Genomic DNA, 27,279 nt, shown 5'->3' with positions numbered 1-27,279 from the left:
GTTGGCTCTTAGGCTAGTGAAAGGTTCTTGAGTTCCCCAAACATTTCCCATTCAAACTCATAGAACGGGAGGAATCCTCTTGCATATTCAATCACATGCCTGCTGCTAGGGATACAATAATTTTGACATTCTGAGAAATGAACTCACTTGCTGCTGTTCCAGAAGACCCAAGATCAGGTAGCATCACCCACTTTGGGTAGCTCAAGACCACTTTTAACTCAAGGCCCAGGGGAACTCAGGCCCTCTTCTGGCCTTCAGGGTACTGACACACATATGGGAAAGTGCTCACAGAGACTCAACAAGTACACACATTACAACAAAACCCCAAATACCTCATATGTGCTGAACACAGACTCTAAGCATTCATTTTAATAAATACAGCATAGGGCAAGGATAAGAGAATGAATGACTAAGGAGTTAGACAAACACACACATACAGGCAGAAGGACTTGATGAATAGTAGACTCTCTAAGGAGAACCCTAGAAAACACTCATGTAAAGACCCCTCCAAAACACTGGAGCCACAAATGCTTACACAGATACAGGCTGATAAAATGCTTTCAATCCAAAGGTAACCAGTGTTGAAGACAGCTTTGAAAATGAGTCTGGGTGTCTTTGGGAAATGCCACAGCCCCACAACTAGCATAGAGTCAACACATTAGGAATGGCTCTGTCGTGGGAATCGTGTTAAGAAGATTTTTTTTTAACACTTCTGAGCACACAAACATGAGTGTGTTCAGCAAGTCTCGGTGGCATGTTGGGTTGATTTTCCCATTGCAATGGAACGGTCTCTGTGACCTCATGAGAAATGAAAGCATGCACAGAAAAATGGGTCCCATCTTTATTCACTTCTTCCTAAAATAAGTAAGGTAATGTTCACTTTGGAACAGTGACAGAGAATCAACCACAAAGTCAAATGACATTTGCTTCCAAAATGTAATTGCCACTACTGGGCAGAATGAATCTCCCTTGCTGTCATGGGCCTGGATGATCCACACTTAACTGTCCTCGCTACTCACAGAGCTGCTGGGAGTTCACTTAATGATTAACAGTGTCTCAGTCTCAATTGTAACAAAGTAAAGAGAAAGGAGCTGCACTGGCTACTACCAACATCTTCTTAGCATGGCTAACGCTTCCTTCCCTGTGTATCCTATGTGTGATCTTCAGATGGTTTCTTCAGAGCTTTCATGGATCAGGGACTGAAGGTATGTTTCAACCATGGCTATGTCTTGATCTTGCTGTTTGGAAAAAAAAAGGAGATTTAGAGGATCTTCATTACATCTCTGCTAATAGGAAGGTAGCCCAGGGCGTAGTGTTACAGACACACGACTTACGGTTTCCATGATTACTCTGTTCTGCACCTTGGAGATTTCCTTCTCCACAATAGTCTGCTGACCACCAATAAAGGTTTTTTGACGTTTACTCAAGTCGTTGGCTTTCTGGAACAAACCACAACAAAAGAAGGTACTTGAGCAGGAAGCCCCAAGCCCCAACTTGACACCTCACCTCATTTAACTTAAAAGTACAGACTTTGCGTATCCCAAAGGATCCTTGTTAGGAATCAAAGTAAGTAACAGTGGTTACTTCTTGTGCATCTATATGAACTCTCCACCAAAAGATGCAGTTCCACATTTGAGCTCACTATCATTATGAGAAGAGAACACCACCTAAGGCACTTATCTCAGAATATGGACAGATGGGCAGGTAAAGGCCATATAGACCAGGCATGGAAAAAAAGAGGCACAGGCATGTGCTGGAGACCCCCAAGGTTTCCCAGGGGAAGGAGCCATTCATTTGCTGTGTCCATGGAATGCAGTTTTCACAGAGAAGACAGAGCATGCAATCACATGCCCTTTTAAGCTAAGACAAGCTGAAGTGAGGAATGTGATCACATCTCTCAAGGAATGCTGCAGTGGTGGATACAGAGGAGAACAGACTGTGTCACCTGTCCATACACCACAAAATGCCTGTCCATTCTCTGCCCTATTGCCAGGGCCCAGAGGAGTTTAAGAGCATACGACATGTATGCTGGCTGAAAACGGGTGTGCAAGGGGAGCCTGCTGGCTATGTGACTGAAGAGGACACCCATGGCAACTTCCAGCGATGAAAACAGAGGATTTCCATAGGGAAGACAAGGCACGGGGATCTATATCTGGGCCAAGAGCAGAGGCACAGCATGGACAGGGGACAGGAGTCGCTTCAGGGGAAGCTGGTGCATGGCGAGGAGGGAAGACAAGACAGAAGCAGCCAGAGGAGCTTTTGGAGGAGGGGTGTTTGCAGAGGACAGAGCAAAGAGGGAGAATTAAGAAGGAAGGCCACTGGGAACTATGGGAGAGGGAAAGGCCCTGTTTGAGGACAACAACTCAGCGCTGAGGTCTAGGGAAGTACAGAAGCTTGAGAGAAGCGGCAGAGGGAGATCGAGAGAGCAAATTCCCAGTCAGCAGCTCCCATGCTACAACACTCTGCACTAAACATCATCACTTTCCCAGGCTAAACAAAACCTAGCTTTTTTCCTACGTGTGGGGAAAATATTCCCATGAGAACGTGAAATTACTTTTCCCACAAACTGAGAAAGGGCCATTTATTCTGTCTCCTGCTTTTAGAGACACATAGTGTGACATAAATATGTGCTCTGTTCTCAAGTTCAATCTACCAGACCTTCAAAAATGTGTCACACATATCTTTAGCGTTTTTGAGCTTGGTTTCATGGTCCTCTATAGCCGTCTGTAAAATCTTCATTTGCTGCTGGGTTATAAACTGAAATAGAGGAAATCAATGATAAGATGTCAGCAAAACTGGACATCCAACCCAGCTGCTTACAGCAGTTGCTTCCCGTGCTGTTTTGTGGGTTCTATCATTCAAGATCGAGGTTGAAGACATGGCCTTCAATACCAAAAACAACCTGACAATGTCTGACGGGTCACAGAGGGAGACATTCTGTCCCATCTGGGCAAAATTCCCATGAAAGAACTACTCATTTTGAAATTAATCTAAGATCCATCCAATCTGTAGATTCCCACCTCAACAAAATAAAGTAAAAAATTAAGGTCTCTTGTGGCTCAGTTTTCTTAAAGGATGAATCTTCTTGTCCAACTCAATGGGCAGGTAGATTAGCTTCCAAGGGAACAACACCTCTTTCCAAAGGAGTTTTTCACCTAAACCTCCCTCATCAGTCAGTGTCTCCCTACATTGTGACACCCCATGACTACAGTATCAACCAAATGAGGACAGAGCAGACCAATAGCAACCATATATCAGCTCCTGCTGTTGAGCATTCCACAGCAACAAAAATTTCAAGAGGTGAAACCATTCAATACACAGGTCTAGAAGGCAGGGTTTCTCCACCAGTCTGACTTTACTTCTACGAAACTGAGGCAGACAAGTTAATGATTTTCCTGAGTTTTCAAAATGAGCAAGCCTCAGGACTATGGCTGCATCCTAATCAGTGGGTTCTGGAGAACATGTTCCTCACCGCCAGACTGGAATCTGTCTCCATCTCCATCAGTCAGAATCCCCAGGAGACAGCTCCATCCTCCACCAGGAAGAAAGAGCCCCCAGAGACAGCACTGAGTCCAGTTACCAGTCCCCCAAAGCCCATTCTCATCTCCAGGCTAAAGGTGACCCTGTCACCATCGCAGGTCCATCCATCACTGCATGGGAACCTTTCCCTCTTCTCCTCTGGGACAGGGCCTGTCTGAACTCCAACCACACTGGCAGCTAAGTCTCCACCTGCTTCTCCACAGCCCCATGAACTGCTCTCACTCTCCATCCCTGATCACTGTGTCAGAAGGCTAGGTGGGGCCCTCCTACTCTTTGTCCTCTGTACTGGGTCGATCCTGAAGGGTCCCCTCTCAAAATACAATCCCATACCTCCTCCTGAACTCTGTAGACAGAACCTGCTCTTCCCCCCACGCCTGTACCATGCGGGCTCCTAACCCATCATTACCCTTGTCATCTTCCCACAGAAGGGGGATAAAAAACCAAGTCAGGGAGGATGGCCAGTCTCTCCCCTCCACATCAACCACCTTCCTTGTCTCCCAGAGCTCATGTCCTGTCCCTTCCCTCCAGACCTGCTGCAGGAAGCCCTGCCACTAGGGAAACTGACACAGCAGAGGATCTGTTGCTAGCTGAGACTGCTACTCACACTGAAGTATTCTTCTTGGTCCCTTGTTCTGTCCATCTCAACCAGCCAATTGTGGTACACCGACCCAAATCTTTCACAGTACAGAGACTTAAGCTCCTGCCTGTAAAACACAGTACTGATTACAAGCATGGTCACACTGGTTGAGGGTAAGGGAATGACAAACACTCATAATTATGAAACAGGGACTAGGAGCAAAAGAGAAAAGGGGCATGAATTACACGTGACTCTCAACCCAAGAACTTTGTCTTAAGCTGCTACTAGAGACATTGTTTCACATGTCTTCCCTCTCAAACACTGAGGATGCATTTGTGCATACCTCACCCGAGATCGCACTTCTGCCTTAAAATTAGACTCATCCTCCCTTCCCTTATGGAGTAACCTATAAATTCTGAGAGCCCAAGTCCTTGTCCTGAAGGCAACATACCCTACAGTGTTTTACAGACAGAAAGTGTGCACAGAACACTTTCCACGGTGGGACTTGCATGAGAGAGCTCTGGTGATATCTCCTAATAGGTACAGTTTTGTAGACCATAAAGGACTGGCCTTCTGTTATCCTAGAGGGGAGAAATGGCTGTCTTGCCAGTCTTGCACCTGACACATCTGAGTTCCATAAAAGGGGCGGGGGTTCCCATTGGTTATGAATAGGACCGGGTCATAGGGAAAAAGGCAGTGCTCCAGAGATCCCATCAGCTATTCCATTCTGTGCACGATCAAGATGGCAGACAGGAGTGACTCGGGAAGAAGAGGAAAGGCTCTACGGGTGCTCAGAATGTTACCTTGAATTCTGCTGAGCTTTCAAAATGCTCTGGAGGTTTTCATTCAGACTTCTGAAAGAGGCATTTACATCCTCTTCAAACTGTTTCCTCTTTTCCATAAGAAGTCCTGTACCATCATCACCTGTGTGAGAAGGGAAAAGGCATCATTTAAGTCAAATATACAGAGGAAGAAGAAGAGTTGGTTCATCCCAGACACACCACCTACAGGACAGCACGAATAACTATGCATCTGCATAGGTTGTCTTTTTTTTTCTTTTTTAAGATAGGGTCTCTTGTAGCCTAAGCTGGTCTCAAACTTGCTACGTAACTGAGGCCAACCTCAAGATCCTGATTCTGTCTCTACTCCCTAAGTGCTAGGAATACAGGAGGAGGCATCCTGCTTGACTAAAGAATGCCACTGACAAACAATTTTCTGGACATGTCAAACCCAAGCAGTTCCTCTGCAACCAGAAAGAGCAATGCTGTCAGACTTCCTTGCTTGTATGAGCTGGCTCTACACTCTGGCTAAGAATTGATGATGGCTCTCTAGTAATGCTGTCTGGGTTCGCCTATAGAAGTGAATAAAACCTGCCTCAGTTGGAGGGGCATGTGGTACACTGGGGTTGTTACCGTGGACGACAGAAAACAAGCTAGTGTGGCATGCATGATGTGCACAATACAATCTATCTCGCTTTTCTTCCCAGTGCTGCCTTCAGAGTTCCCTGACAGGTTCCTAAATGTCTACAGACTAAAGGCTATTTTACCAGCTCTCCTTTTGCAGGGGTTCCTGGAGGAGAGCAACTTTGGAAAGGCATAAGAAATGACTTGCTTCAGAACTTGAAAGAAAGCTGTAGAAATCTGACATACCACTCCTGCAGTAAGTTAAAGAGCAGAGATATATCTGCTTGCCCATCATCTCTAGTGACAGTCTCCAGCCATGCAGGAAGCAGGAAGCAGCCTGGGCTACAGCTCCAACCTTTCCCCTGCTCACATCAGCATGTTAAAGGTAAAGGAAACCCCCGAAGGCCAAAGGACAACTTAGTCTTCAGAAATAGCCTCTGAGCCACAGAACTGTTCCAGAGTTCTCTTGTCTCTCAGCGACCACATTCTCACTGTGCGTAAGTCAGAGGGTTGGAAAGAAAGTTCTGGGACTACCAAGGTCTGCTCAAACCTACCTTTGAAATCCTGCATCTTCTTCTGAACAGGCTCCCTGTGGGTAAAACAACACAGAATTATTTTTTTTAATTAGGTATTTATTTCATTTACATTTCCAATGCTATCTCAAAAGTCCCCCACCCACTCCCCCATCCACTCCCCCACCCACCCACTCCCACTTCTTGGCCCTGGCGTTCCCCTGTACTGAGGCACATACAGTTTGCAATACCAATGGGCCTCTCTTTCCACTGATGGCCGACTAGGCCATCTTCTGATACATATGCAGCTAGAGATATGAGCTCTGGGGGGTACTGGTTAGTTCATATTGTTGTTCCTCCTATAGGGTTGCAGATCCCTTTAGCTCAGAATTCTTAATTGAGGACAAGCATCCTAAGTTTGCTTTGAAGGAAAAGGAGAGGCGTGCCGTTTTGCAGAGGCTAGAGCTCATGTGGGGTAAAGTCGGGTTTTCCTCTCTGGGTCAATAATTTTATTACTTTGTCCTTGTTTTCGTACTGAGCCAAAGCGTCCTTTGCAGATAGATACATATGGGTGCATGGCTAAGGGTTACTTCTTGTAGCACAATTGACTGAGAGCCTACTGTAGTCCCAGGAATCCCACCCCAGCTGGGTTTGGGTGACTCATGGGAAATCACACCCCAGGTGTTCCCTGCCCAACTGCAGGCAGCTGCACAGAAGTAGGGGATTTTATAGTAAATGTTCACCAGGATCCTTTCACAGTGCAGCACAGGGTTTCATAAAGGCATCCTCACCCATGTGTCCTGCACTCCAGCCACATTCACTCTCCTTCTTCCTCAAGCCCCTCCTGCAGCTATTCCTCCTACATCACCCAGACAGTGTCTCCTTAACTTTTATCCCAGGTGACCGTGTGCCACCCCCAGAGTCTGCCTCGAACCACCTCCCCTCAACTCCTGCAAACCTTCCCCTCAACTGGGTATTGCCTGCCTCTTGCCACTCTCCCCTCTGAGTTCAGGTTGTATCATTTTAGGGACCTACTTGTAATCCAGGATCCTCAGAGGAGAGACAACAGGAGGCAGTATTCTCTCTGATGCTGGCCTATTTCACTTAATAGCAGACCCCGCCGTACCCCAGCCCCCGCCACTTAGATCCACTTCCTGGGAGAGGGAACTTTTTGCTTTCTGTATCTGCATACAACCACACTGAAACTACCTCACGTGGGGAAGGCTAACCCTTGAAGACCTCACCTGGCCTCTTGCATGTCTGATCCTGAAGAATGGCTGCCCATCCCACTGGTACCAACTGCTGGTTTGTCAGCTGCACGGAGGGGGAAGGAAAAACCATTGCAAATGAAGCATGCTGCTCTCATCATACTGCATGGGAAACGGCTCCACTCAAGAGTTGGTTGAGCCCAGATCCAACACAAAGGTTTAGAAGCAGTCTTCCAGGAACTCACACCATTCCCCCACCCCCACAGGTGACACTCAGCTTGGCCCCAGTCTAGGGACAGCAGATACATGTACGTGCATGAGCCTTACAAGAAAATTCCCTGTGACCCCTGGGCTTCTTCAGAGGCATGTTGGTCTCTGTGAGCCTTGTATCTATCTCTGCCACGGGCTGAGAATGTCACGTGGGGACCAAAACCCAGAGAATGCATGAGAATCAGAGGTCAGAGTCTGAATCGCCCCACGCCCCACCCTGTCCTCCATGCCCGCCCAGCTTCAATACCATGGAATAGCCTGATGAGTATCGGACTGCCCCCATGTTCCCTGTGCCAAGTAGTAGAGTGTCCCCACGGTGGGGCCCAGCCCCAAAAGCCCCATATCAGTTGTTACCAGGGTTAACTTCATCTGAGTTCTTGAAGTCATCTGATGGGAGGGTCTTATGTACCCTCTGGTGCTTGCCACTTTTCTTCATGGCCTTTTGTTCCTTGTTTGACATGGCTGGAACCTTCCTGGGTCAGACAGGACTCCTGAAAGTAAAGACACTGACCTGCATGGGATACGGCTCCACTCAAGTGTTGGCTGAGCCCAGATCCAACACAAAGGTTTAGAAGCAGTCTTCCAGGAACTCACACCCCTCCCCCCACCCCCACAGGTGAAACTCGGCTTGCCCCAGTCTAGGGACAGCAGATACATGTATATGCCTGAAAATTTCATGACCCTAAATGAAAACAGGGACCAGGACTCCACAGGATGTGGCCACGTGTGCTGGAGCAAAGAGGAGGTGGGAGTGTGACATCAATATCCCGCCAGGTCCAATCACGTCCTTTCCCATTTTTCTGGCTGAACGCAGATCTGCCACAAGCCAGTAGCCCTCAGTCTCAGCTCTTTCCCCTGATTCCTTGTCACCAGGTTAGGACAAGCTGGACTAGACCCCGAGATCCAATGTTGGTGTCTAGTCACAAACACCAATCCACTGGTGGCCAATGAGGTCACTGGAGCCGTGCCCTGGCAAGCAATGGTTGAGCCCTGCTGCGCAGTCAGGTGAATTTCGAACCACTCTCAGTCTAGATGCTTTGGAAGAAACTCAGGGACCCAAGCCTCCAGGAGAGACCCAAAAGAATACACCAGAGGCAAATGCAGAGATTCCCTGATGCAGTCACCCAAGATGACACACAGCCTGTGGAGGGCATGAAGTCTCTGTGCTCACAGACAAGGAATATAGAAACCAGGGATGTGAAGCATGCAGGCAGGCTTGTCTCTTCAACAGAAGGGATGTATATGCCTCTTTTCCACCCAGAAGGCTGGGAGTGGATTTTGTTAATAGCCTGGTGGTCTGTGCCACCTGTGTGGTCAGGTCACACCCAAATCCCCCTGACTTTTACATTTCTCTCAGCCTCTCCCCTTCCTCCCCCACCAGACCCTCATCCTTAGTTTTGTTTGTCAGTCAGTAGAGCCCTGTGGGACATGTGGAGCTGTGTCACCAGACAAAAACTGGGAAGGCTGAGCGCATACAGAAGCCCCTGTAAATTCTCATGTAGGAGAGTGGGAAACGTCCACCGGGTTCCTGTACTGGAACACGTGATCACAACACCCCCACGTGGATATCATGAGCACTAGTCACATAGCCCAGAACACTCAGTGCTCCATGCTAACGAGGTATCCAGATGGACAAGGCCTCAGAGTGTTTAGCCAATAAGCTGCCCTTCACCGACATTCCTTCCTGCGAGATGTATTTAATCTCTGGTCCACCCTGAGTGAGTTGCATGCACCCATCTTCCACAATGAACAGTGAATAAATAGTGTGGACAAGCAGAGATCGTCTCATCAGGAAGGGCTGTGGGTGGGGGGAAGCCTTCTTCATACAGAGTCCTTGCCTTCTAAGTCTCCTGCAGAAGGACCCTCTGACCTTTGGACAAGGATACTCCGTGGCCCTGGCCCTGGGCTCATCACTGGCTTGTGCAGTTCCCTCTTTCCAGACTCTAAGATGTTCTCAGCGGTGACTTGATGACTGGGATTTGGGGGACCCCTTCTCACTGGCCTCAGCCTCACAGCAACTCCCACCCCCCTCCAACCCCCCTCTTGCCCTCGAGGGTCCTCACAGCTGGTGAGATGCCACTTTCTGGAGTGTATCACCATGTGTCTCGGGATGCAGAGACACTAAGGAAGGGAAATAGGCTCAAAGCAGTGCCCGGGAAGACCCTCTTCCCCTCGAAGGTAGTAAAAGCTAAGGAGACATCTTTCCTGGAAGGGTTCTATCAGAGGTCTCGCGATACCTTGTGTCTCAGCTGGGAAGAACCTCCCCAAGGCGGTCTGTGTCAACCTTGATACCAGCCAGGGCAAAGTCACTTGCAGAAGTGACTGCTGAGGGTTCCTGATACCTTGCCACCCTAGGTAAGTACACCTCCTAAAATCCCCCAAACCAAACCCGTTACCCTCCAGAGTGGGTACGGACATTGCATGTTACTTCCGGGAGGGTCTACCTTGGGTCTCGAGACATCTCCTCACTCAGCTGGGGAATTAAACCTCCTCCAATCCTCCCCCCCACCCCACCCCACCCCGCCGTCAACCCGTTTCCCTGGAGACTGCTTGCAGTGCTCTGCCATCACTTAAGGAAAGGTTACCTCCCATGGGGCCTATGATAGATACCAGGTCGCTCTGCTAAGGACATACACCTCTTCCAACCCCCTCCCCCCACGTCCCTTTGACCCTCCAGGGAAGGCTGACACATTCCAAGTCAATTCCGGAAGGGGTTTCCCTTCACTGCTGTGATACCTAGTCACTCAGATATGTAATTACACCTCCTACAATCCACCCACAATCCTCCCCTCCTCCCCTCCTCCTTTCCTACCCTCCTACCCTTGGGCCTCTCCTGGAGATACCTGGCCGCTCAGCCAGGGAACTAAACCTCCGAAGATCCCACAAAGCCCACTCACCCTCGCGGGTGGGCACGGTCATTGGACATCACTTCCGGAAGGGTTTTACCTTGAGTCTCGCGATACCTTGTTCCTCAGGTAGGGAATCGCGCCCCCCCCCCCCAGTCCCACAGAACCCCTCTTACTCTCGAGGGTGGGCTGGCCATGGCATGCCGGGGAGGGGAGATGATGCTTCCGGAAGGGCTTTACCTTAAGTCTCGAGATGCCTTGTCGCCCACCTAGGGAATCGCACCCCCCACAGTCCCACCGAACCCCTCTTACTCTCCAGGGTTGGGCCGGCCATGCCATGCCGGGGAGGGGAGATGATGCTTCCGGAAGGGCTTTACCTTAAGTCTCGAGATGCCTTGTCGCCCACCTAGGGAAATGCACCCCCACAGTCCCACCGAAGCCCTCTTACCCTCGAGGGAGGCCACAGCCAGGGCAAAGTCACTTCCAGAAGTGCTGTGCCAGGATGGAAAATGTGTGCACAATGCAGGAGACTCGCCAACTTGGTTCCAGGCAGAGGCCCGTCCAGCAATCATGCATGTGTGACTTGGGGCTCGGGGTTACGCGTATGTCCACCAAAAAATCCGCTGTCTTAAGGTTTTCAAGGGACCCGAAGAACCCACACTGTTTTCAAATAGCCCAGCTGCAGACACGCGGACCCAGAGAACTTGTGCAGTACCCAAAGACCTCAGAGAGACCCATGCAGAAGGTCCCAAGTCTTTCCCCACGCACCCCTGCTGCCCGGCTCACTCCTCTCAGTCACTGCGACCCTCAGAGGACATTGTTAGACAGTGTTCCGGGGGCCTCGGCCCCTCGCTGTGGAATTCGGGCACCAGACATTACCTCGCAGAGGCTATCCTGGGTCCTAATATCTGCTCACTCGCCTAGAAGACACACACCTCGCCACGGTTGCCCAGAGCCCTGCTTCCCCTGGAGGGTGGTCACAGCTGGTTGGCCCTCATTTTCAGAGAGTATTCGCCCTCTGCAGACAAGCGTGGGCACATCCGTGCTCCTGTCCAGTCCTTGTCCTTGGTTAGGCTTGTTGGAGTTCAAGAATCGGCACACAAACCACGTGAACCACTGACCTCAGTTAAGTAAGAATAGTTTACGGAAAGCACACCACAGTGCTGGTCAGACCAGGGACATAACTCAGGGTTATCTGAACTATGACAACGGATATATTTTTCTGTCAGCTCATAAAGGAAAAGAAAGCACACAAAATCCACAATGAGTTCATATGCAGGTGCAGGAAGTGCTGCCTGGTGGTCAGCTCTGACTCAAGATTTTTCACATAACAGTTCATATTGACCTTTGATTTGATGGGGCCTATGTAAAGCTTTGTGGAATTTCTTCAGATTAGCGGATCTCATCCAGAACATCCAGAACAAATCTGGCTATGTGGCCAGCCTGTCCCTGCTCTGAGCCGAGTCGCTCCTCCGTGTCAATGACTGGCAGGCATGTTAAAGCCACAATATGAAATAGCTGGCAGGCATGGAACAAAATGGCTACAGCTATTCTGGGCATGGGGGATCAGACCATAACAGTCCCACCGACCACCGCGCATGCATGCGTGGACAGGAAACGGTGCCCTTGAGGCCTGGGAGGACCTGAAACACCCACACACCTACCTGTTTTAAGTAGGCCCAACTGTGGTAGTGTGGACCTGGATGAATGTCTCCTGTGCCCAAGGATTTCAGACAGGGCCATGTGGCAGATCCCTAGTCCTTCTGCAAGCACACGGGCTGTTCTGCCCACCCTTCTCAGTCCCTGCTTCCTTGTATCAAAGCTTTCCCACACCACCCTTCCCCGCCTCCTCCACTCCTCCACTCCTCCACTCCTCCAGTCCTCCACTCCTCCACTCCTCACTCCTCCACTCCTCCACTCCTCCACTCCTCCAGTCCTCCACTCCTCCACTCCTCTACTCCTCACTCCTCCACTCCTCCACTCCTCCACTCCTCACTCCTCCACTCCTCCACTCCTCCACTCCTCCACTCCTCCACTCCTCCACTCCTCCACTACTCACTCCTCCACTCCTCCACTCCTCCACTCCTCCACTCCTCACTCCTCCACTCCTCCAGTCCTCCACTCCTCCACTCCTTCACTCCTCCACTCCTCCAGTCCTCCACTCCTCCACTCCTCCACTCCTCCACTCCTCCACTCCTCCACTCCTCACTCCTCCACTCCTCCACTCCTCCACTCCTCCACTCCTCCACTCCTCCACTCCCTGTGGAATTCGGGCTCCAGAACTTGACCTCAGTCAGGACTCTCCTGGCTCTCCATATGTGATCATTTCACCTACTTCATCTACAGGGACACATGTAGCTCACCACAATATCTAAGACCCTCTTTCTCCTCCAGGGTGGTCCCAAGTATTCCTCACTTCCTCTTGCCCTGTGGAAAACCATGTCTGCCCTGTGTGAGCCTGGCAATGTGCACCTCTGCCATAGCCGGCACGGCCTGTAATAGCGCACGAGTGACTTGGAGCTCTCAGTTGTGCGTGCATAAACCTGGAACTCACCTAGGAAGAGCCTAGTGTGTCAGGAACATCTCCGCTCCCTGCTTTCAGTCACCCTTAAAGTCTGACTTCATGGAACTTGTGTTCTGATCCCCCAAGCTTCGTGCATTCGCATCCCATGATGTGATGATGAAGCATGGTCAATATGGGTCCGCAGCCCTTGGGTGAGGACTGGGACAGTAGGACCATGAAGTGTTCCTGCAAGACAGCAGGAAGCATGGACCTGTGCAGAATCGAGAGAGTACACAAAGGGTACCGGAAGGGTCATGCGGAAGGTTCCTTGTCTCTGCAGGGGCAGACATGCTGTCCTACATGCACTCACTCCTTAGAGTCTCTAGCACCTTGACAAGACTTTCCAAGGGTGGCCCTCTGGGCTTTGTTCACTCCAGTGTGGGCTTGAGGCCCGTGGCGTCACCTCATTGGCCCTAATAACTAGTTGCTCACCTATACAGACATCCTTCACTCAATCACCCAAGACCCTCCTTTTCCAGGTTTAGTCCTCACACCCAGAAAGTAAGGGATGCTAGCCTCTCCAGAAAGGCAGAAAGGTACTTCCGGCCTTTCCTAGGCGACTTTCCAGTTCACGCATGCACAACTGAAAGCTCCACGTCATGCGTGAGACTGGATGAACTGATGCCCACCAAACAATCACACGACTGTAACTTGACACTTGAAGATGATGTGCATGCTGGACTGGTGTCTATAGCTATGCCTGCACACTGGGCCGCAGTAAGCCCCTCCTGTCTAAGTGTCCCTTGTGGCTGCTTCTCCGGAGGACTCGGGTGGCCAGTGACGACTGCAAAAGTACACAAGGGGCAGAAACAGGAGGCCCCTCGTCCCATGCCCACGGTACCGACTCCTGACCAGCCTCTTTAGGACTGCAGTACTCAGGGCCCCCTTTCTGATCGCCTTCCAGAGCTTTGTGTTATCTACTGTACAAGTGAGACACCTGGCTATAACGCTATTGTTCAGCTCTGGCTCTGACACTTCATGGTCCTACTGTCTTCTTCCAAGGGCTGTGCATCTATGTCGACCACACTTCACCGCCACATCATGTGTGCATGCACATCTGTGTGTGGGGGCTCAGAACGCACATTCCATGAAGTCAGACCTTTGAGGACGCAGGAAACAAAGAAGGACAGGAGTTAAATCCAGCCAGCCGCCACTTGACTATTTAGGAAGGGAATCAAGAATAACTGTGAAGGCCCTGTTGCTGTGGGAATTTTCAATGTTTTATCTACTGTGAGGAGGACCTCTGTGTTCATCAAAATGGGAAATGCTGCATCAGCCCATCACAGGGTCCCGCCACCTCTAGGTAAGTGCCGCTTCCCCATATAGAGGCATCCAAGTGAATATAGGCGTGTCAAAGCTCAAGACAGCTGAAATCACAGTGGGAAAGTCCCGATTTAACCCTGCACGACGAAGAGATGGGCCAAGCACTCTACAACCACACAGCAGGATATTATCCAAGCCCTCAGAAGGAAATGCATTGTCTCTTTATGGACATGAGAAGCATTTTCAGTGAAATCGCTCCAACAAAAGTCACTTTGTGTAAGGATCCATGTATGAGCCATGAGCAGAGTAGAAGAACCCCGAAGAACTGTGTGTCCAAACTGGTGTCATCTAATCTGGTGAGAAAACATCTCACTGGATGAGGGCATGGCTGCCTAGAGTGGCAGGCATGCCTTGGGACAGCTTAGTGGAACACAGTTTCCTCTATGCCTGTGAATGAGGGTGGGTGTATGCATGTATTCCCCTCTCCTCCCCTCCCTCTCCCTCCCCTTCTCCCTCTCCTCTCTCCCTCTCCCCTCTCCCTAGCCCTCTCCCTCCCTCTCTCTCTCCTCTCCCCCCTCTCCTCCCTCCCCCTCTCCCCCCTCCCCCGTGTCTCCCTCTTCCCCTCTCCCCCTCTCCCCCTTCTCCCCCTCTTCCCCTCTCCCCTTCCCTCTCCCTCCCTCTCCCTCTTGCTCTCCTCTCCCTCTCCTACTCCCTCTCCCACTCTCCCTCCCCTTCACTCCCTCTTCCTCTACCTCTCCCTCTCTGTCCACTCCCTCTCCCTCTCTGTCTCCTTATCTCCTTCTCCATCTCCCCCTCTTCCTCCCCCTCCCCTTCGCCCCCCCCCCCCGTGTATGTGTGTGTATGCACATGGGTGGTGGTGGTAGTGGTTTGAATGAAATATCTTTTGCAGCCTGGGGCATTTGAATTCTTCCTTCCTAGTAGATGGTGCTATTTTGGTTCGCTTGGGAGGTGTGGCACTGCTAGAGAAAATGTGTCACCTGGGGGGGGGGGGCAGCAGGCTTTGAGGTTTCCAAAGCCTCCTGCCATTTGAGATGCTTTCTCCCCTTCCTCAATGAGATGCAGGGTAGGGTTGTTTTATTTGTTTGTTTGGTTTGTTGCTGCTACCACGTGCACTCCTCCTGTACTGCTTTCTATCCTGTGCAGGTCCATGGTCCTCCACGTTTTCTGCCCCAAGTGACCTGGAAAGCTTGTTTGCATCAGGAGAAACAAACAATGTGCCTGCCTTCCGAATTCTGGCAGGGGAAAAGGTGGCCTTCTCAGATGTGGGCCCTGGTCTTATTATTTTAGAAGGCAGGATGGAACCTGTGATCGCTTTTCTTGCCTTGTCACAGACCCTCTGTGGTCAAGTCAAAGGCCTGGCACACTGGAATGGCAGTATCATCTTTGTACTGTGTGCACCCTTACTTACTTTCATGTGTGCAGCTGCAGGGGGTGGTGGGAGAACCAGGTGACAGGGATGTAAGTGAACAGTCAGCCTCCTGGGTGGGTGGATTAGTACTTCCTGATTTCCTCAGCGAACTGGCTAGTAGGAGAGAATGTTTTCTGATGACACTGTGGTTGCCATGACAACGGGGACAAGCCATTCTTTCCTGGTTACAGATACATTTGCGAAGGACACTCACAGGCTGGAGAGGTGGAATGACTAGACAGACACGCAAGGCATGTAGGTAGGTGCCTGCAGCCAACCTGCTTGTGTGTGAGAGCTGAGTCTGCGAGTGTGCCTTGCGAGCTTGTTTGCTCTACCCCACCCCCACCCCGGACAGGGGAGGTTCTCTCACTACTACTGTTTGGAGAGAAGCCCCAAGGACTGGCTGCTCACTCAGCCCTGTCTCTTTGTCCTCAGGTAACACTTCTTTGCTGCTAGCTTTATCTTTTCAGGCCCTGAGAGCATAGTTCGCCATTGTAAATGGACACCTCCTTTCAGTTTGGCAATGATTGTCACATGTGCTCTTCTTGACAGGATGACCCTGTTTGTGTGACAGCACCTTACCCTGGATAGTTGCCGCTTGCTCGCTCGTGTTGTCTGAGAGAGAAGCTGGGAGGCATTTGAGGAGGAGGTAAATGGGGCTGGGGGTAAGGTGTGGGTGGGGGAAACCTGCAATTCCCTTGGAGAATGGTTGAAGCCCAGTGGTGACAATACTCTCTTGGCCCGGAGGCCTGCCTGACACAGGAAGTAAAAAATGCCTCCCAAAGACAGCTGTCTCTATCTGACCACTAGTCTCAGTTAGACAGAAGGAGATAAAGATCAGTGTGGCATGAACCCCCAAGAAAGGGGCAGAGTCTGTTCCCTAGGCAGGTAATTAGTTTGCTTCTGTGTCTGACTGAGTCTTTACCTTGCTCACTTCACACAGTTGGGTGGAGCATCAGCTGGGTTTTACCTGGTGTGTGGCAGGGGCTGCTCTCTGAACCACCAGCACATCTGGATCACCCTGTGTATCTCTGCCCCCCCCCACCCCCCGTGTGAGAGCAATAGGCGTTGTACTCTTCTTGCACCCTCTCATCAGACTGTCCCCCGCCTGTCTGTCTTACTGCAGGGAGGGAAGCCATTGTTCCCATCTGGAGAAAATGTGAAAAGACACAGCACAGAGGGAATGTGTGCAAGTTCTTGATAGAAGGCTTTTGGTCCCAGGGCCAAAGTGTGTGTTGAGACAGAGATTTCAGGATTCCACCTCCCAGACTTCTCTGTGTGCCCCTGGGGAAGTTAGTGTGCCCTTTTCACCAGAAAGGCAACTCTCACAGAAATTTCGGAGAACCTTTTGAAAGTAGTGCGCCGGAGGCGGCGCCTGGAAACAGTGGAGGCAGGTGGCCATACTGCTAACGTCTAACCAAGATGTAGGAAGGATAAGGACTTTTATGTACCCAGGAGCAGTAGGCATGCACAGATGGAATACACACTGGGGAGAGCATGGCCCTATATGAGTGCAGACACATTTCTTTATGACTGAGTTACAGATGCTACACGGATACCCTGGTTTGTGGGCTTGAACACATACTTGGTATTCCCAGTTATGCTTTCTAACTGAAATTAGAATTATGTGGGGCTGAGAATGAATTATGTGGGACTGAGAATGCCCCACGGGAGGGAAGCAGAAGCATGTACAAGCCTGAGAAGGGTAGAAGGCATCATGTACTCTATAAGTGTGCCTCGGGCATCCGTGGTTTCCAAGGGTACCCTCTGAGGGGTGGGTGGGCTCTCACGTGCTCCGGGCATGGTTCCTGGATGGTGGAGAGGCATGGTTGGACTTGATGGGGGTTCATTTAGCCTTGCTGGAAAGCATGCGCAAGGAAGGTCCAGCAGAAGGCAGCCTAAAAGTAACTGAAGCGTTCATGTTTTCCTCCATTTCCTCAGGAGATATCCGTGTGACAAGGGCCAGGACTCCAAGGGGGTTGGATCAGAGGAAACCAGCCCCGGGAGATGACACAGCCACCTAGGATGAAGAGCCACTGTCGTCTGTGATCCCTAAGTTGAACTCCATACCTCCACAGTACACGTGTGCTATTGCGTCATCCAGAAGGTATGCCCTGAGACATTCCTAGACTGCTTTATGTAGAAAGCCACTTTAGGCAGCGTGAACTCGGATTTGAAGTCAGTAAGACATGGGTGGGAATACAACAGAAGGGACACTGCACGTTTGTGGAGTGAATTGGGAGCTAGAGTGTACCAGCAGGTGTTTGTGGATACAGAGGGAGGGAAGGGAAGGACCGAGGGGATCACGAGAATATCATCTGTCCTCCCCGCCCCCATATTTCTGTATGGTTGGAAATTCCTACAGATAAGGTCTGGAGTGCCATGATGAGCTCCATTGGCCCATGCTCACGGAAGGGACAAGGGGTAACAGGAGTTCACAAGAAGAGCAGCGTCCTTAGGAAGCTGTTTCAGGAGGCCAGAGTCCACCAGTGCTCTGCCTCACTGTGCTTGCTGGGGCCCAGGTCATGACCTGGATCGCTTGCTTCCTGGCATAAACAGTGAGCAGCGGTGGCATGTGAGCCCATCCTGATCCTTCCTCCGTGTTGTAGTCCATACCTATCAGCAAGCACAGTGGGCCTCTTTTGAGGATCAGACAGGTGAGGAATTTGTTTCACACAGGCATGCATGACATACACACTGCTGATAGGAACCAGACTGGTTCAAGGCAGAGGCAGTCAGTAACACAGTAGCCAACCTGCCCTTCACACCCCCATACAAACCAGACACAACACACACACACACACACACACACACATACACACACGAGAGAGAGAGAGAGAGAGAGAGAGAGAGAGGGGGGGGGGAGAGAGAGAGAGAGAAATGGGCCAAGGAGAAGAACGTAATGAGATTCCACTAAGATGGCTGTGAAGGAGGAACTCTGTTGAGAGGCAGAGTATGGGGGAACATGAACAGAAGAGCTATGTTACAGATGAGTGTGAACACCCCTGGAGTTAGGGATGGGCAAGGTACCATCCAGGCCATTAATTTTCTATGTGTTTAAGACCGTGTGGATCAAAATTAGGCCACAGAGCTCGTGTGCAAGAGAGCTCTGTGGTCTGGGGTCTCTTGTTAGAACAGTGCCCATCACAGGCAGATAGGGATGTGCAGGGTCTCCTGCAGACTTGAGGTTGCAGCATGCGGGTGCACAATTCCAACAGAGGCACTGGCTTATTCTGTTGAGCTCCACCTGATCCTGCTGAGAATGCCAATTAGTAAGCATTTCTCCACAATGAAGTGCTTTCTCTTTGGGGCTCTCCCCGGGTGTGCCCTGCGAACACTTGATCCCATAGTGAGGTCCATGCTGGAGTAGGGAACAAGAGCTCTGACCAAAAGATTGGCGTCACAGGGGTGGGGATTGGGGTCGGGGACTGGGACAGAAGGAAGCCAGCAGCTATGACAGCAGCCACACTTACTTGCAAATCACCATGAACATTTCCCCAGCCCCATTGCTCTTTAACCTGCTAACACACTGGCCTGGAAGGCAAGTTCCCTAGGAGTCCAAGGGCTCCTGGTGTCAGCAGCACAGGGCTACCTCCCTAGGAAAGAAAACAGTGAGGATGGCTCCCCCACCCCCAGGGAATCCCAGTGAGCCCCAAGACACTGACTGGGTGGGCAAGAAAACCACAAGCCTTGTAAAGACACCCATCTCTCTGGGAGGATGTTCGCCACCCCAGCCTCAGGTCGAGGAACAAAATTGTTGTGACTGTCTCCCACAGATGCTCTGGAACCTTCCATACCTTCTCCCACATCCTCCATTCTGTAGAACAGACTCTGTCAGCTCCCTTGATTTCTCATGCCTTGCCTCACTGAGGTGCTGCTTCCTTGTCCACTAAAGGCAATCTCCTTCCTAATGCAGCTCTGCTTCCCTCTCCCACCCTACAGGATAAGCGCGTACAACCCTGAGCGACTTCAGTCAGTTCAAACTTCTCTACCAGATTCTGGAGGGAGAGCAGCGCCACAGGCAGGAGAGCAGAGCCAGAGAGGACCGGCGGGCAGTCACAACAGTGCCCAGAACAACCAAAGGAGTCACCCTGTCCTGATCAGCACAGCCCCAGAGTCCAGTCGCCATGGACTCTGCAGAGTATGTACTCTGTGGCTGGAAGGGCCAGCTGTGGCCTGCAAGGGTGTTGTCCAGACCCAGGACCCCAGCCAATAGTAAGAGGAGAGGGGCGCCCTTCCTGGAGGTCCAAATACTGCCTGTGGGTGAGAAGATGAGAGTGAGGAGCTCCGAGGTGAGGCCCCTAGACAAGTCTGAAATCATAAGCATCGCCTCCTTGGCAGGAAAGGAGTCACGGGGCAGGGGCTCGCCAGGTCAGACCAGGGCATACAGGAGAGCCCTCAAGGTGGCCCTGGATGTTCTGGGCGAGGGAACCAGCTTGTTTCAAGGAGGAAGAGCAGGTGGCCAAAGAACCAGCACCGTGGCTCCAAAGGTTCCAAAAGAGCAGGCCAGCTCCAGCAGCTCCAGCCTAGGTCAGCGCCTGTGCCTCCAAGGGCGCAACCAGAAAGGCCAAGGGCTCTCCCAGAGGAGTCCTGGGAAGCGGGGCCGCCCGGGTCAGAGTCCTGCGATGATGGGCTCCCAGAATGTGCCTGCAGTGCGAGCAGGGGAAGCCCAGGCTCATACTGCTGTAGGCCTCCCGCGCTCTGAAATGCAAGGGGATGTGTTAAGAGGCACCAGAGTGTGGCCAAGTTACTCGGAGACACCCTTGGGAAAAGCTGGCGGTAATCCAGGGAAGAGAAAGCCAGGCACATCCAAGCTCAGGTCTTTGAGTGCCCCAGCCTCCAGGGAGGGTACCCGGGCTAAAAACGAGCAGCAGGCTGCCTCTGGACCACTGAGGCACATCTCTATCTCACCCAAAGCTCTCAAAAAACGAGTTCAGTGTGCTGGCCTAGAGATCCGGGCAACTGGAGCCCAAAGGAAGACCGCCCTCGCAGAGAACAAGGACCATCCTGGCCCGGGGACCCCAAAGCCAGACTCAAAGGGGGCATCGGCAGCCTACACGCCTCCAGTCCCGAAGCTACGCAGGTCACTCCGCATAGCTAGTCAAAAAAAGAAGCCCCATGTGCTGTGTGCACTGTGCGGGCTCCCAGAACGGGAACCCCAAGTGCATTCAAAGGTGACCAACACCAGGTTCAAGAGGAGAGGGGCCCGAGTTCAAAAAGATGCCAAAGCCACCAACGTGGCTTCTGCCCAGGGGCCCAGCACCATTGAGCGAGGAACGCTGGTCTGGTTCAAATTTCAGGACCTTCCTTTCTGGCCAGCGGTGGTCAAGAGTGTCAGCGAAAATGACAAGATGGCGAGGGTGCTGTTGATCGAGGGCAACATGCAGTTTGAGCGCAGGGGTATCCGTGTCCCTCTCCGCAAGTTGAAGCACCTGGACTGTGGGGAGAAAGTATCACTCGTGAGGAGAGCCAGCAGACTGTACGCCCAGGGCATCAACTGGTGCTTCTCAGTGATCGACCACTACAGAGAGGGCCTTGCCCATGGCTCCTTCCTGGGCTCCTTTATGGACTACTACACCACCCAAGCCAGTTACCCGCTAAGGAGAGCCGTCCAGGAGGGCGACCTGCATATCGATTTCCCCAAGGTGAGCTATGCTGAATTGGAAGATTGGGAGGAGGAGACCGCCCTGGGTGGGAAGGGGCCCTACAAGAAACTCCTGCCCGACCGCATGAGGGCCGCTTGGGACAGAGCCAACCAGAAGCTCGTGGACTTCATCGTGAAGAGAAAGGGGGCCGACCAGCACCTGCTGGACATCGTGAAGGGCAGAAAACCGTCCAGGTGGCTGGACGATCTTTGGAAATCAAAGAGGGAAGTCTTCTGCATTGAGACCTACCTGGAGGACGAGGACCAGCTGCATCTCGTGGCCAGACATTTGCAAGAAGTGGCCAAGGAAGCAGACGAGGCCCTGCTCTCGCTGGCAAGAGGAGACAAAGTGAGGTTTACCATGGAAGTTCTTTTTCCAGAAGCCATCATCTGCTCCATCGCTGCCCTGGATGAGCTCACCTACAAGGAGGCAGAAGAGAAGTACCTGCGTGGCCCACCCGTGCACTACCGTGAGAAAGAGCTATTCGACAAGACCATCTTAAAGGCGGCCAGGAAGAGGTCAGCAGCCAGGATTCGGGCTGCCAGGGACCCTCCTGTGCCCACTCCTTAGAAGGGATCGTCCTCCTTTCAGCTGTCACCCCTGAGTCTCCCAAGACAGGAGACAGGAAGTGCCTCCAAACTGGAACATCTGGGAGACCGTGGGGGCACACAATGGCTGCTGTCAAAGCTCCTCACTAAGTGTTTCTTTACCCCCTCGAAATAAATGTTCACGTTCCTGCTTGACAGTGTAGATGTCTAAGACAGCTCTACTGATCCTGTAAGCTTCAGTCCAGGCCTGGCCTTTTGGCTCTCTTTCGCCGGTGCCCCAACACGCACAAGTCCCGTGGGGGTGCCTCTCTGGAAAGTCATTAGCCCTGTGTGGAGTGTTGGCGAGCTAGAGCACAGGCTGCCGCCTCTCTGCACGGACCCCATGCACCTAGACAGCACACCAGGTTCCTGACGACACTGGGTCTCTGGCACGTGTTCCCCTCTCCAATCTTCTTTCTCTCTAGGGTGCTGCTATGGATGGGGCTGGGCTCCACTCTTTTCTCCATTACTTCCTCCTTCACTCACTCATGCAGAGGGAGAGGAACAGATGTGTGATTTGAGGCTGTGCTTTGAAGTCATAGAAGGGGTTGGAAATGTTGTGACCCTGGAACAACAACAATGCAAAGAATAAGAGGCAACAAAAACACAAGAAAACAGTCTATTGTGCTTTACAATGTCTCTCTCTCTCTTTTTCTTGCTTCTCTCTCTCTCTTTTTCTCTCTCTCTTCTCTCTCTGTCTCTCTGTCTCTCTCTCTCCCTCTCTCTCTCCTGTGTGTGTGTGTATCTGTCTGTCTGTCTCTCTCTCCCCCAACTGTCTGTGTGTCTGTCTCTCTGTCTCTCCGTCTCTCTCTCTCTCTTGTGTGTATGTGTATCTGTTGGTCTGTCTCAATCTCCCCCCCAACTGTTTGTGTATCTGTGTGTGTTGGGGGGTCTGTTTTTCTGTCTCTCTCTGTATCTCTCCGTATTAATGTACAAGTGTGTGCGTGCACAAGTGTGCGGGAGTCATATGTCAAGATCTGATGTCTTCTTCAGTTATTCTCTTGAGTTTTTGAGACAGGATCTCTGACTGAACCTGCTGCTCGCTGATTTTTCTAGAATTATGGCTTGCCAGGCTGCTCTTTTGATCCCCCTGTCTCTGTTACCCCAGTGCTGAGATTAAACATGCCTGTCTGCATACCTTTTTTTCCCCCTTTTGTATGAGTACTGGGTAATGAACTCAGGTTTTCACCCCATGCAGGAAGCACTTTACATTCTCAGCCATCCTCCACATGCCAGAGACTTCATACTCTTTTTTTTAATATATTTCTTTTTTTTTTAATTAGGTATTTTTCTCATTTACATTTTCAATGCTATCCCAAAGGTCCCCCATACCCACCCCCCCCAATCCCCTACCCACCCACTCCCCCTTTTTGGCCCTGGCGCTCCCCTGTACTGGGGCATATAAAGTTTGCAAGTCCAATGGGCCTCTCTTTGCAGTGATGGCTGATTAGGCCATCTTTTGATACATATGCAGCTAAAGACAAGAGCTCCTGGGTACTGGTTAATTCATATTGTTGTTCCACCTATAGGGTTGCAGTTCCCTTTAGCTCCTTGGGTAATTTCTCTAGCTCCTCCATTAGGGGCCGTGTGACCCATCCAATAGCTGACTGTGATCATCCACTTCTGTGTTTCCTAGGCCCCGGCATAGAGAGACTTCATACTCTTAATCTGTGTGTGTGTGTGTGTGTGTGTGTGTGTGTGTGTGTGTGTGTGTGTGTGTGTGTTTGAGAGAGAGAGAGAGAGAGAGAGAGAGAGAGAGAGAGAGAGAGAGAGAGAGAGATTTGTTGACCTTGTGGGCTGACTGTCTGCAGCCCTGCACCAGGCATTGGTATCTCAGCTTTTCTCACATTTCTGAGATCAGAGACTTCTGGTGTTTGCAGGTAAGGGAAAAGGCCTGCCTTTCTTTGGAGTCACTGTTCCTGGGGTGTACTGATGAGAAGAAGCCCTGACATGCCTCCCACAAGACCCTGTTTCCTCCTCTTATGGTCTGTATCCTTGAATTTCCTTGGGAACATGGGACTCCATTCTTGTCCCAGGGGTCTCTGAAGTCCTCTCCCCAGTAAATTAATTTTCAGTGTTCCTCTGCTTATTTTTAACCCCGATGACCTCTGTATTGGTGGTGACTGGTATTAAAGTCACTCACTATCTGCGTACTGGTCTTTAACTGTGGCTTTTCATTTTTCCATGAAATTATGTATGCCTGTATTTGCTATAAACAGGGGTGGGCTGTTTAGCTGGGTTGTCACAGTGACAGCAATACTATCAGATCTATACTACCTGCAGAGGCACAGGCTCACCCATGCTGCCACAACCAGGACTGTATATAAATAATAGCATAAATGACCTCTAAGCTATCTGTGTGGCTCAGACCATGAGGGATCCTTCCTGAAGCCCTAAAGCTAGCACAGACAGCCTAGCCTCAGAACCCATCTTCTTGGAAGAAATGACATGTGCCCTGGGTGGCATTTTCGTGTAATTATGCTTCCTTGTGCACTGGAGTTTGTGGTACACCAGGAAACTCTTTTCCTACTTATACCGTGTTGAATGTGCTGGCAACAAAGCACCTGGCCTCTGGTCCCTGAAGTTTGATTCCAGCTGGCCAAATGGATCTCAAAAAGGTGAGTTTTTATTCTCATCTCTTTTCTGAGCATTTCCCTGCTTGCGGTGACACCTACAGAGACCACACACACACACACACACACACACACACACACACTGCTGTACAAACCAGTCATGCTGCCTATCCAGAGGTGTAGTCATAGGCAGTAGGTGAAGGGCATGTGAGTTCATGAGTTTTCCAGCTCACAAATGTCAGAAAAATAATTACTATGTCATGAAGGTTGAGTTGCCAGGGTGCTTCCTGGGAAACATGAAAGTTGTGGAGTCGGCAGGAAGGAAGTGTCAATTCTGCCCTTGTAAGTGACATGAGATGTAACATGGTCATGGGGTCGCGACATTTTTTCCTGGAAGCACAATTGGATTGTTTCTGGGTTCCTCCAAAATATACTACAACCCTACAGGTTTTTAAGGCTTCTAACCCCTATCATTTCCAGTGCATGTGCCTAAAAGCAGGATTGCCGTCACATGTCAAAACCCGAAGTGAAGACATCCTGTAGGACACAGGGGCATTCTGAATGTGGGAGATGATGGGCAATGGGAAACACAGGCCCATAGAAAGTGGGGATAATATCGGCTCTGTTTTCCTGCAATCTTGCCTTTCTCATATGCACCAAGGCATGGGGTATGAGTCAGCTGAGTTTGTGCACTTTGGTGGGGCAACTCAGTGTCTGGTTCTTGTATGGTGGCCTCTTTTCCAGACCATGACTAGATGACCTGAGCCTTCTAACTTCATTTGAAGCCCTGAGGATTATAGGAAATTGGTAAACAAAATCAGTTTTGCCTATGTATGAAATGTTTGGTGTGTGTGATTTCATAAGGTCAGAAACCACTGTTTATGCAATAACTAAAAATTTGATTTAGTTTTTCTCCACCTTTCTTTTTTAAGATTTATTTATTTATTATATGTAAGTACACTGTAGCTGTCTTCAGACACACCAGAAGAAGTCATCAGATCTCATTTCAGATGGTTATGAGCCACCATGTTGTTGCTGGGATTTGAACTCATGGCTTCTGGATGAACAGTCAGTGCTCGTAACCTCTGAGACATCTATCTATTTCCTTCACTACCTTTCTGTTCACAATAGAATGTACTTCATCAGAATGTACAAATTCACCTGTGTTTTTATTATGCTGAGTGGCTAATGATACCGTGTTGGCAAGATATTCAGGTCTATCCTTGGTGATTTTCAAATCATCCAAGGAATATATGTGTTTTTGATACTGGTTAAAAGAAAATTTTCTATTAAATGACAGTATCTGAAATGATATTAGAATTTTAGTATTACTGAGACCAAGTTGTACTTTCTTACCAAGATCACATGTACAGTTCATCAGCACCTGAGTCATTCACAATGTGGTGCAAAGAATATCATTCCTCATCAACAGAACTTTTTTCTTTTTCTCTCTCTCCTCTAGACACTAACTCCCTGGTAGTCATCTATTCATTCTCTATTTTCATGGTCTGGAGTACCAAAGGTGCCTTTGGGTTGATTCTTCAATTATCTATCATTTCATGTTTTATCCCTTATATTCAACAAAGTGGCCTCCAAATTGGTGCCTACACTTCCAACTGTCAGCCTTACTGGGAACTTATTGCAGACATTAAGAAGCAGAGCAAAGAGTAAGATAAGGGCTACTCCTTTGGAAGTGGTAATTAGAGTAAGCCTATAGGATATGAAGGAAACAGGATATTCACTGAATTGGCTTTTTGTTGATGTTTAGTTTTAGAGGATACCAGAATGTCATTTCTCACATTCCTTAAGTGAATAACCATTTGTGAATCTGAGGAATTCCTCCAAAATTCCACACCTTGACACACTGGAAAGGTTTTAAAGCTCTGACTTGCTGAGCAATGCCAATGCATAAAATTGAGGGAAGGGGAAACCCACTATTTCCTGATCAGTTAGGTCAAATATATCAAACAGATTCCTGGAGAGTTTGTTTCCCATGGGGTGGTCATGGATGCAGACTCCTCAGACACGTCCAGATACCACAATGAAATACTTGATGGCCCTTTGGTGCTCGTTAGTCCTTTCAATGTGTAAAAGAAAAACAGGTAGAAGACTGTTTAGTCTTTCACTCCTGTCTCAGGCATAATGAAGAAACAAAATGTTCTGTTCTGGTGGTTTTATGTCAACTTTCAAATTAAGAAATGTAGCTCAGTCTGCAAATAACAAAGGGTTTTAGTAATTCCCATCGCCAAGGTAAGGTGTCAGAGCAGCGTGTAAAGTCCTTGGCCTAAAAGCCCCAGGACTTGAGTTTAATCCCCAGCACCCATTTGGAAAGCTGGACAGGGTGGCTCTCACTTTGATCTCAGCTTTGAGAAGGCAGAGACAGCTGGGTCCCTGGAGCTCCCTGGTCAACTAGCCTTGTGTTCTCATGGAATCTTAGGGCCATGAGAGATGTTATAGGAGAAAACAATGTAGACAGTTCTTGAGGAATGTTACCTGAACTTGACCTCTGGCCACTACACAACTCTTCACAAGCATGTATTCCCACTGACACATAAAGACGAACCTGGACACATCAGAGCACACATGTATGTGCATGCAAACACACACACAAACACACACATAGAAAACAGAAACACACACACACACACACACACACACACACACACACACACACACACAACAAAACACAAAGCCACATAGAAACCTTCTAGTATAAGCTGGTGTATCTGTAAGAAATTCTAGGATTCACGAATGAGACAGGGTCTCTAGGAGATCTTTTCCTGGATAGCAGGTGTTACTTAGGTACCTGCATGGAATTTTTTGTGGGTCTGGTAGCAGAAGCAATTCTGCCTCTGTGCAGTAT

The 27,279-nt window shown here is 50.1% G+C and overlaps 2 protein-coding genes across 20 annotated transcripts; one reads left to right on the top strand and one right to left on the bottom strand.

Annotated features, from left to right (window-relative positions):
- Positions 1–340: 340 nt before the first annotated feature.
- Xlr5b (X-linked lymphocyte-regulated 5B) lies at positions 341–11,443 on the bottom strand. 10 transcript variants are annotated; one of them, XM_006528221.4, is made up of 9 exons: positions 11,236–11,443; positions 7,865–8,001; positions 7,277–7,346; positions 6,075–6,109; positions 4,921–5,041; positions 4,145–4,244; positions 2,659–2,757; positions 1,335–1,439; positions 341–1,238 (listed from the first exon to the last, which is right to left on the bottom strand). In XM_006528221.4, the coding sequence occupies exons 2-9, from the start codon at positions 7,968–7,970 to the stop codon at positions 1,164–1,166; spliced, it is 711 nt and encodes a 236-aa protein (XP_006528284.1). In that variant the 5' UTR covers positions 7,971–8,001; positions 11,236–11,443; the 3' UTR covers positions 341–1,163. The 10 variants fall into 10 exon arrangements, with proteins under 10 accessions (XP_006528284.1, XP_006528286.1, XP_006528281.1 ...); XM_006528223.4 differs by lacking the exon at positions 11,236–11,443 and adding an exon at positions 10,805–11,142; XM_006528218.4 differs by lacking the exon at positions 11,236–11,443 and adding an exon at positions 10,408–10,474.
- Positions 9,761–22,004, top strand: DXBay18 (DNA segment, Chr X, Baylor 18). 10 transcript variants are annotated; one of them, XM_006528193.3, is made up of 7 exons: positions 9,761–9,865; positions 13,922–14,538; positions 15,347–15,450; positions 15,803–15,870; positions 16,164–16,260; positions 17,553–17,718; positions 19,554–22,004. In XM_006528193.3, the coding sequence occupies exon 7, from the start codon at positions 19,739–19,741 to the stop codon at positions 21,824–21,826; it is 2,088 nt and encodes a 695-aa protein (XP_006528256.1). In that variant the 5' UTR covers positions 9,761–9,865; positions 13,922–14,538; positions 15,347–15,450; positions 15,803–15,870; positions 16,164–16,260; positions 17,553–17,718; positions 19,554–19,738; the 3' UTR covers positions 21,827–22,004. The 10 variants fall into 10 exon arrangements, with proteins under 10 accessions (XP_006528256.1, XP_006528260.1, NP_001020555.2 ...); XM_006528192.2 differs by lacking the exon at positions 9,761–9,865 and adding an exon at positions 10,406–10,485; XM_006528197.3 differs by lacking the exon at positions 13,922–14,538 and having other exon boundaries at positions 9,766–9,865.
- The last annotated feature ends 5,275 nt before the right edge of the window (positions 22,005–27,279 follow it).

This window comes from Mus musculus, chromosome X (genome assembly GCF_000001635.26).
Source record: "Mus musculus strain C57BL/6J chromosome X, GRCm38.p6 C57BL/6J".
In the NCBI taxonomy this organism is placed as follows: Eukaryota; Metazoa; Chordata; class Mammalia; order Rodentia; family Muridae; genus Mus; species Mus musculus.
Note: the sequence above shows the minus strand (reverse complement) of the source record. Positions and strands in the feature narration are given on the sequence as shown.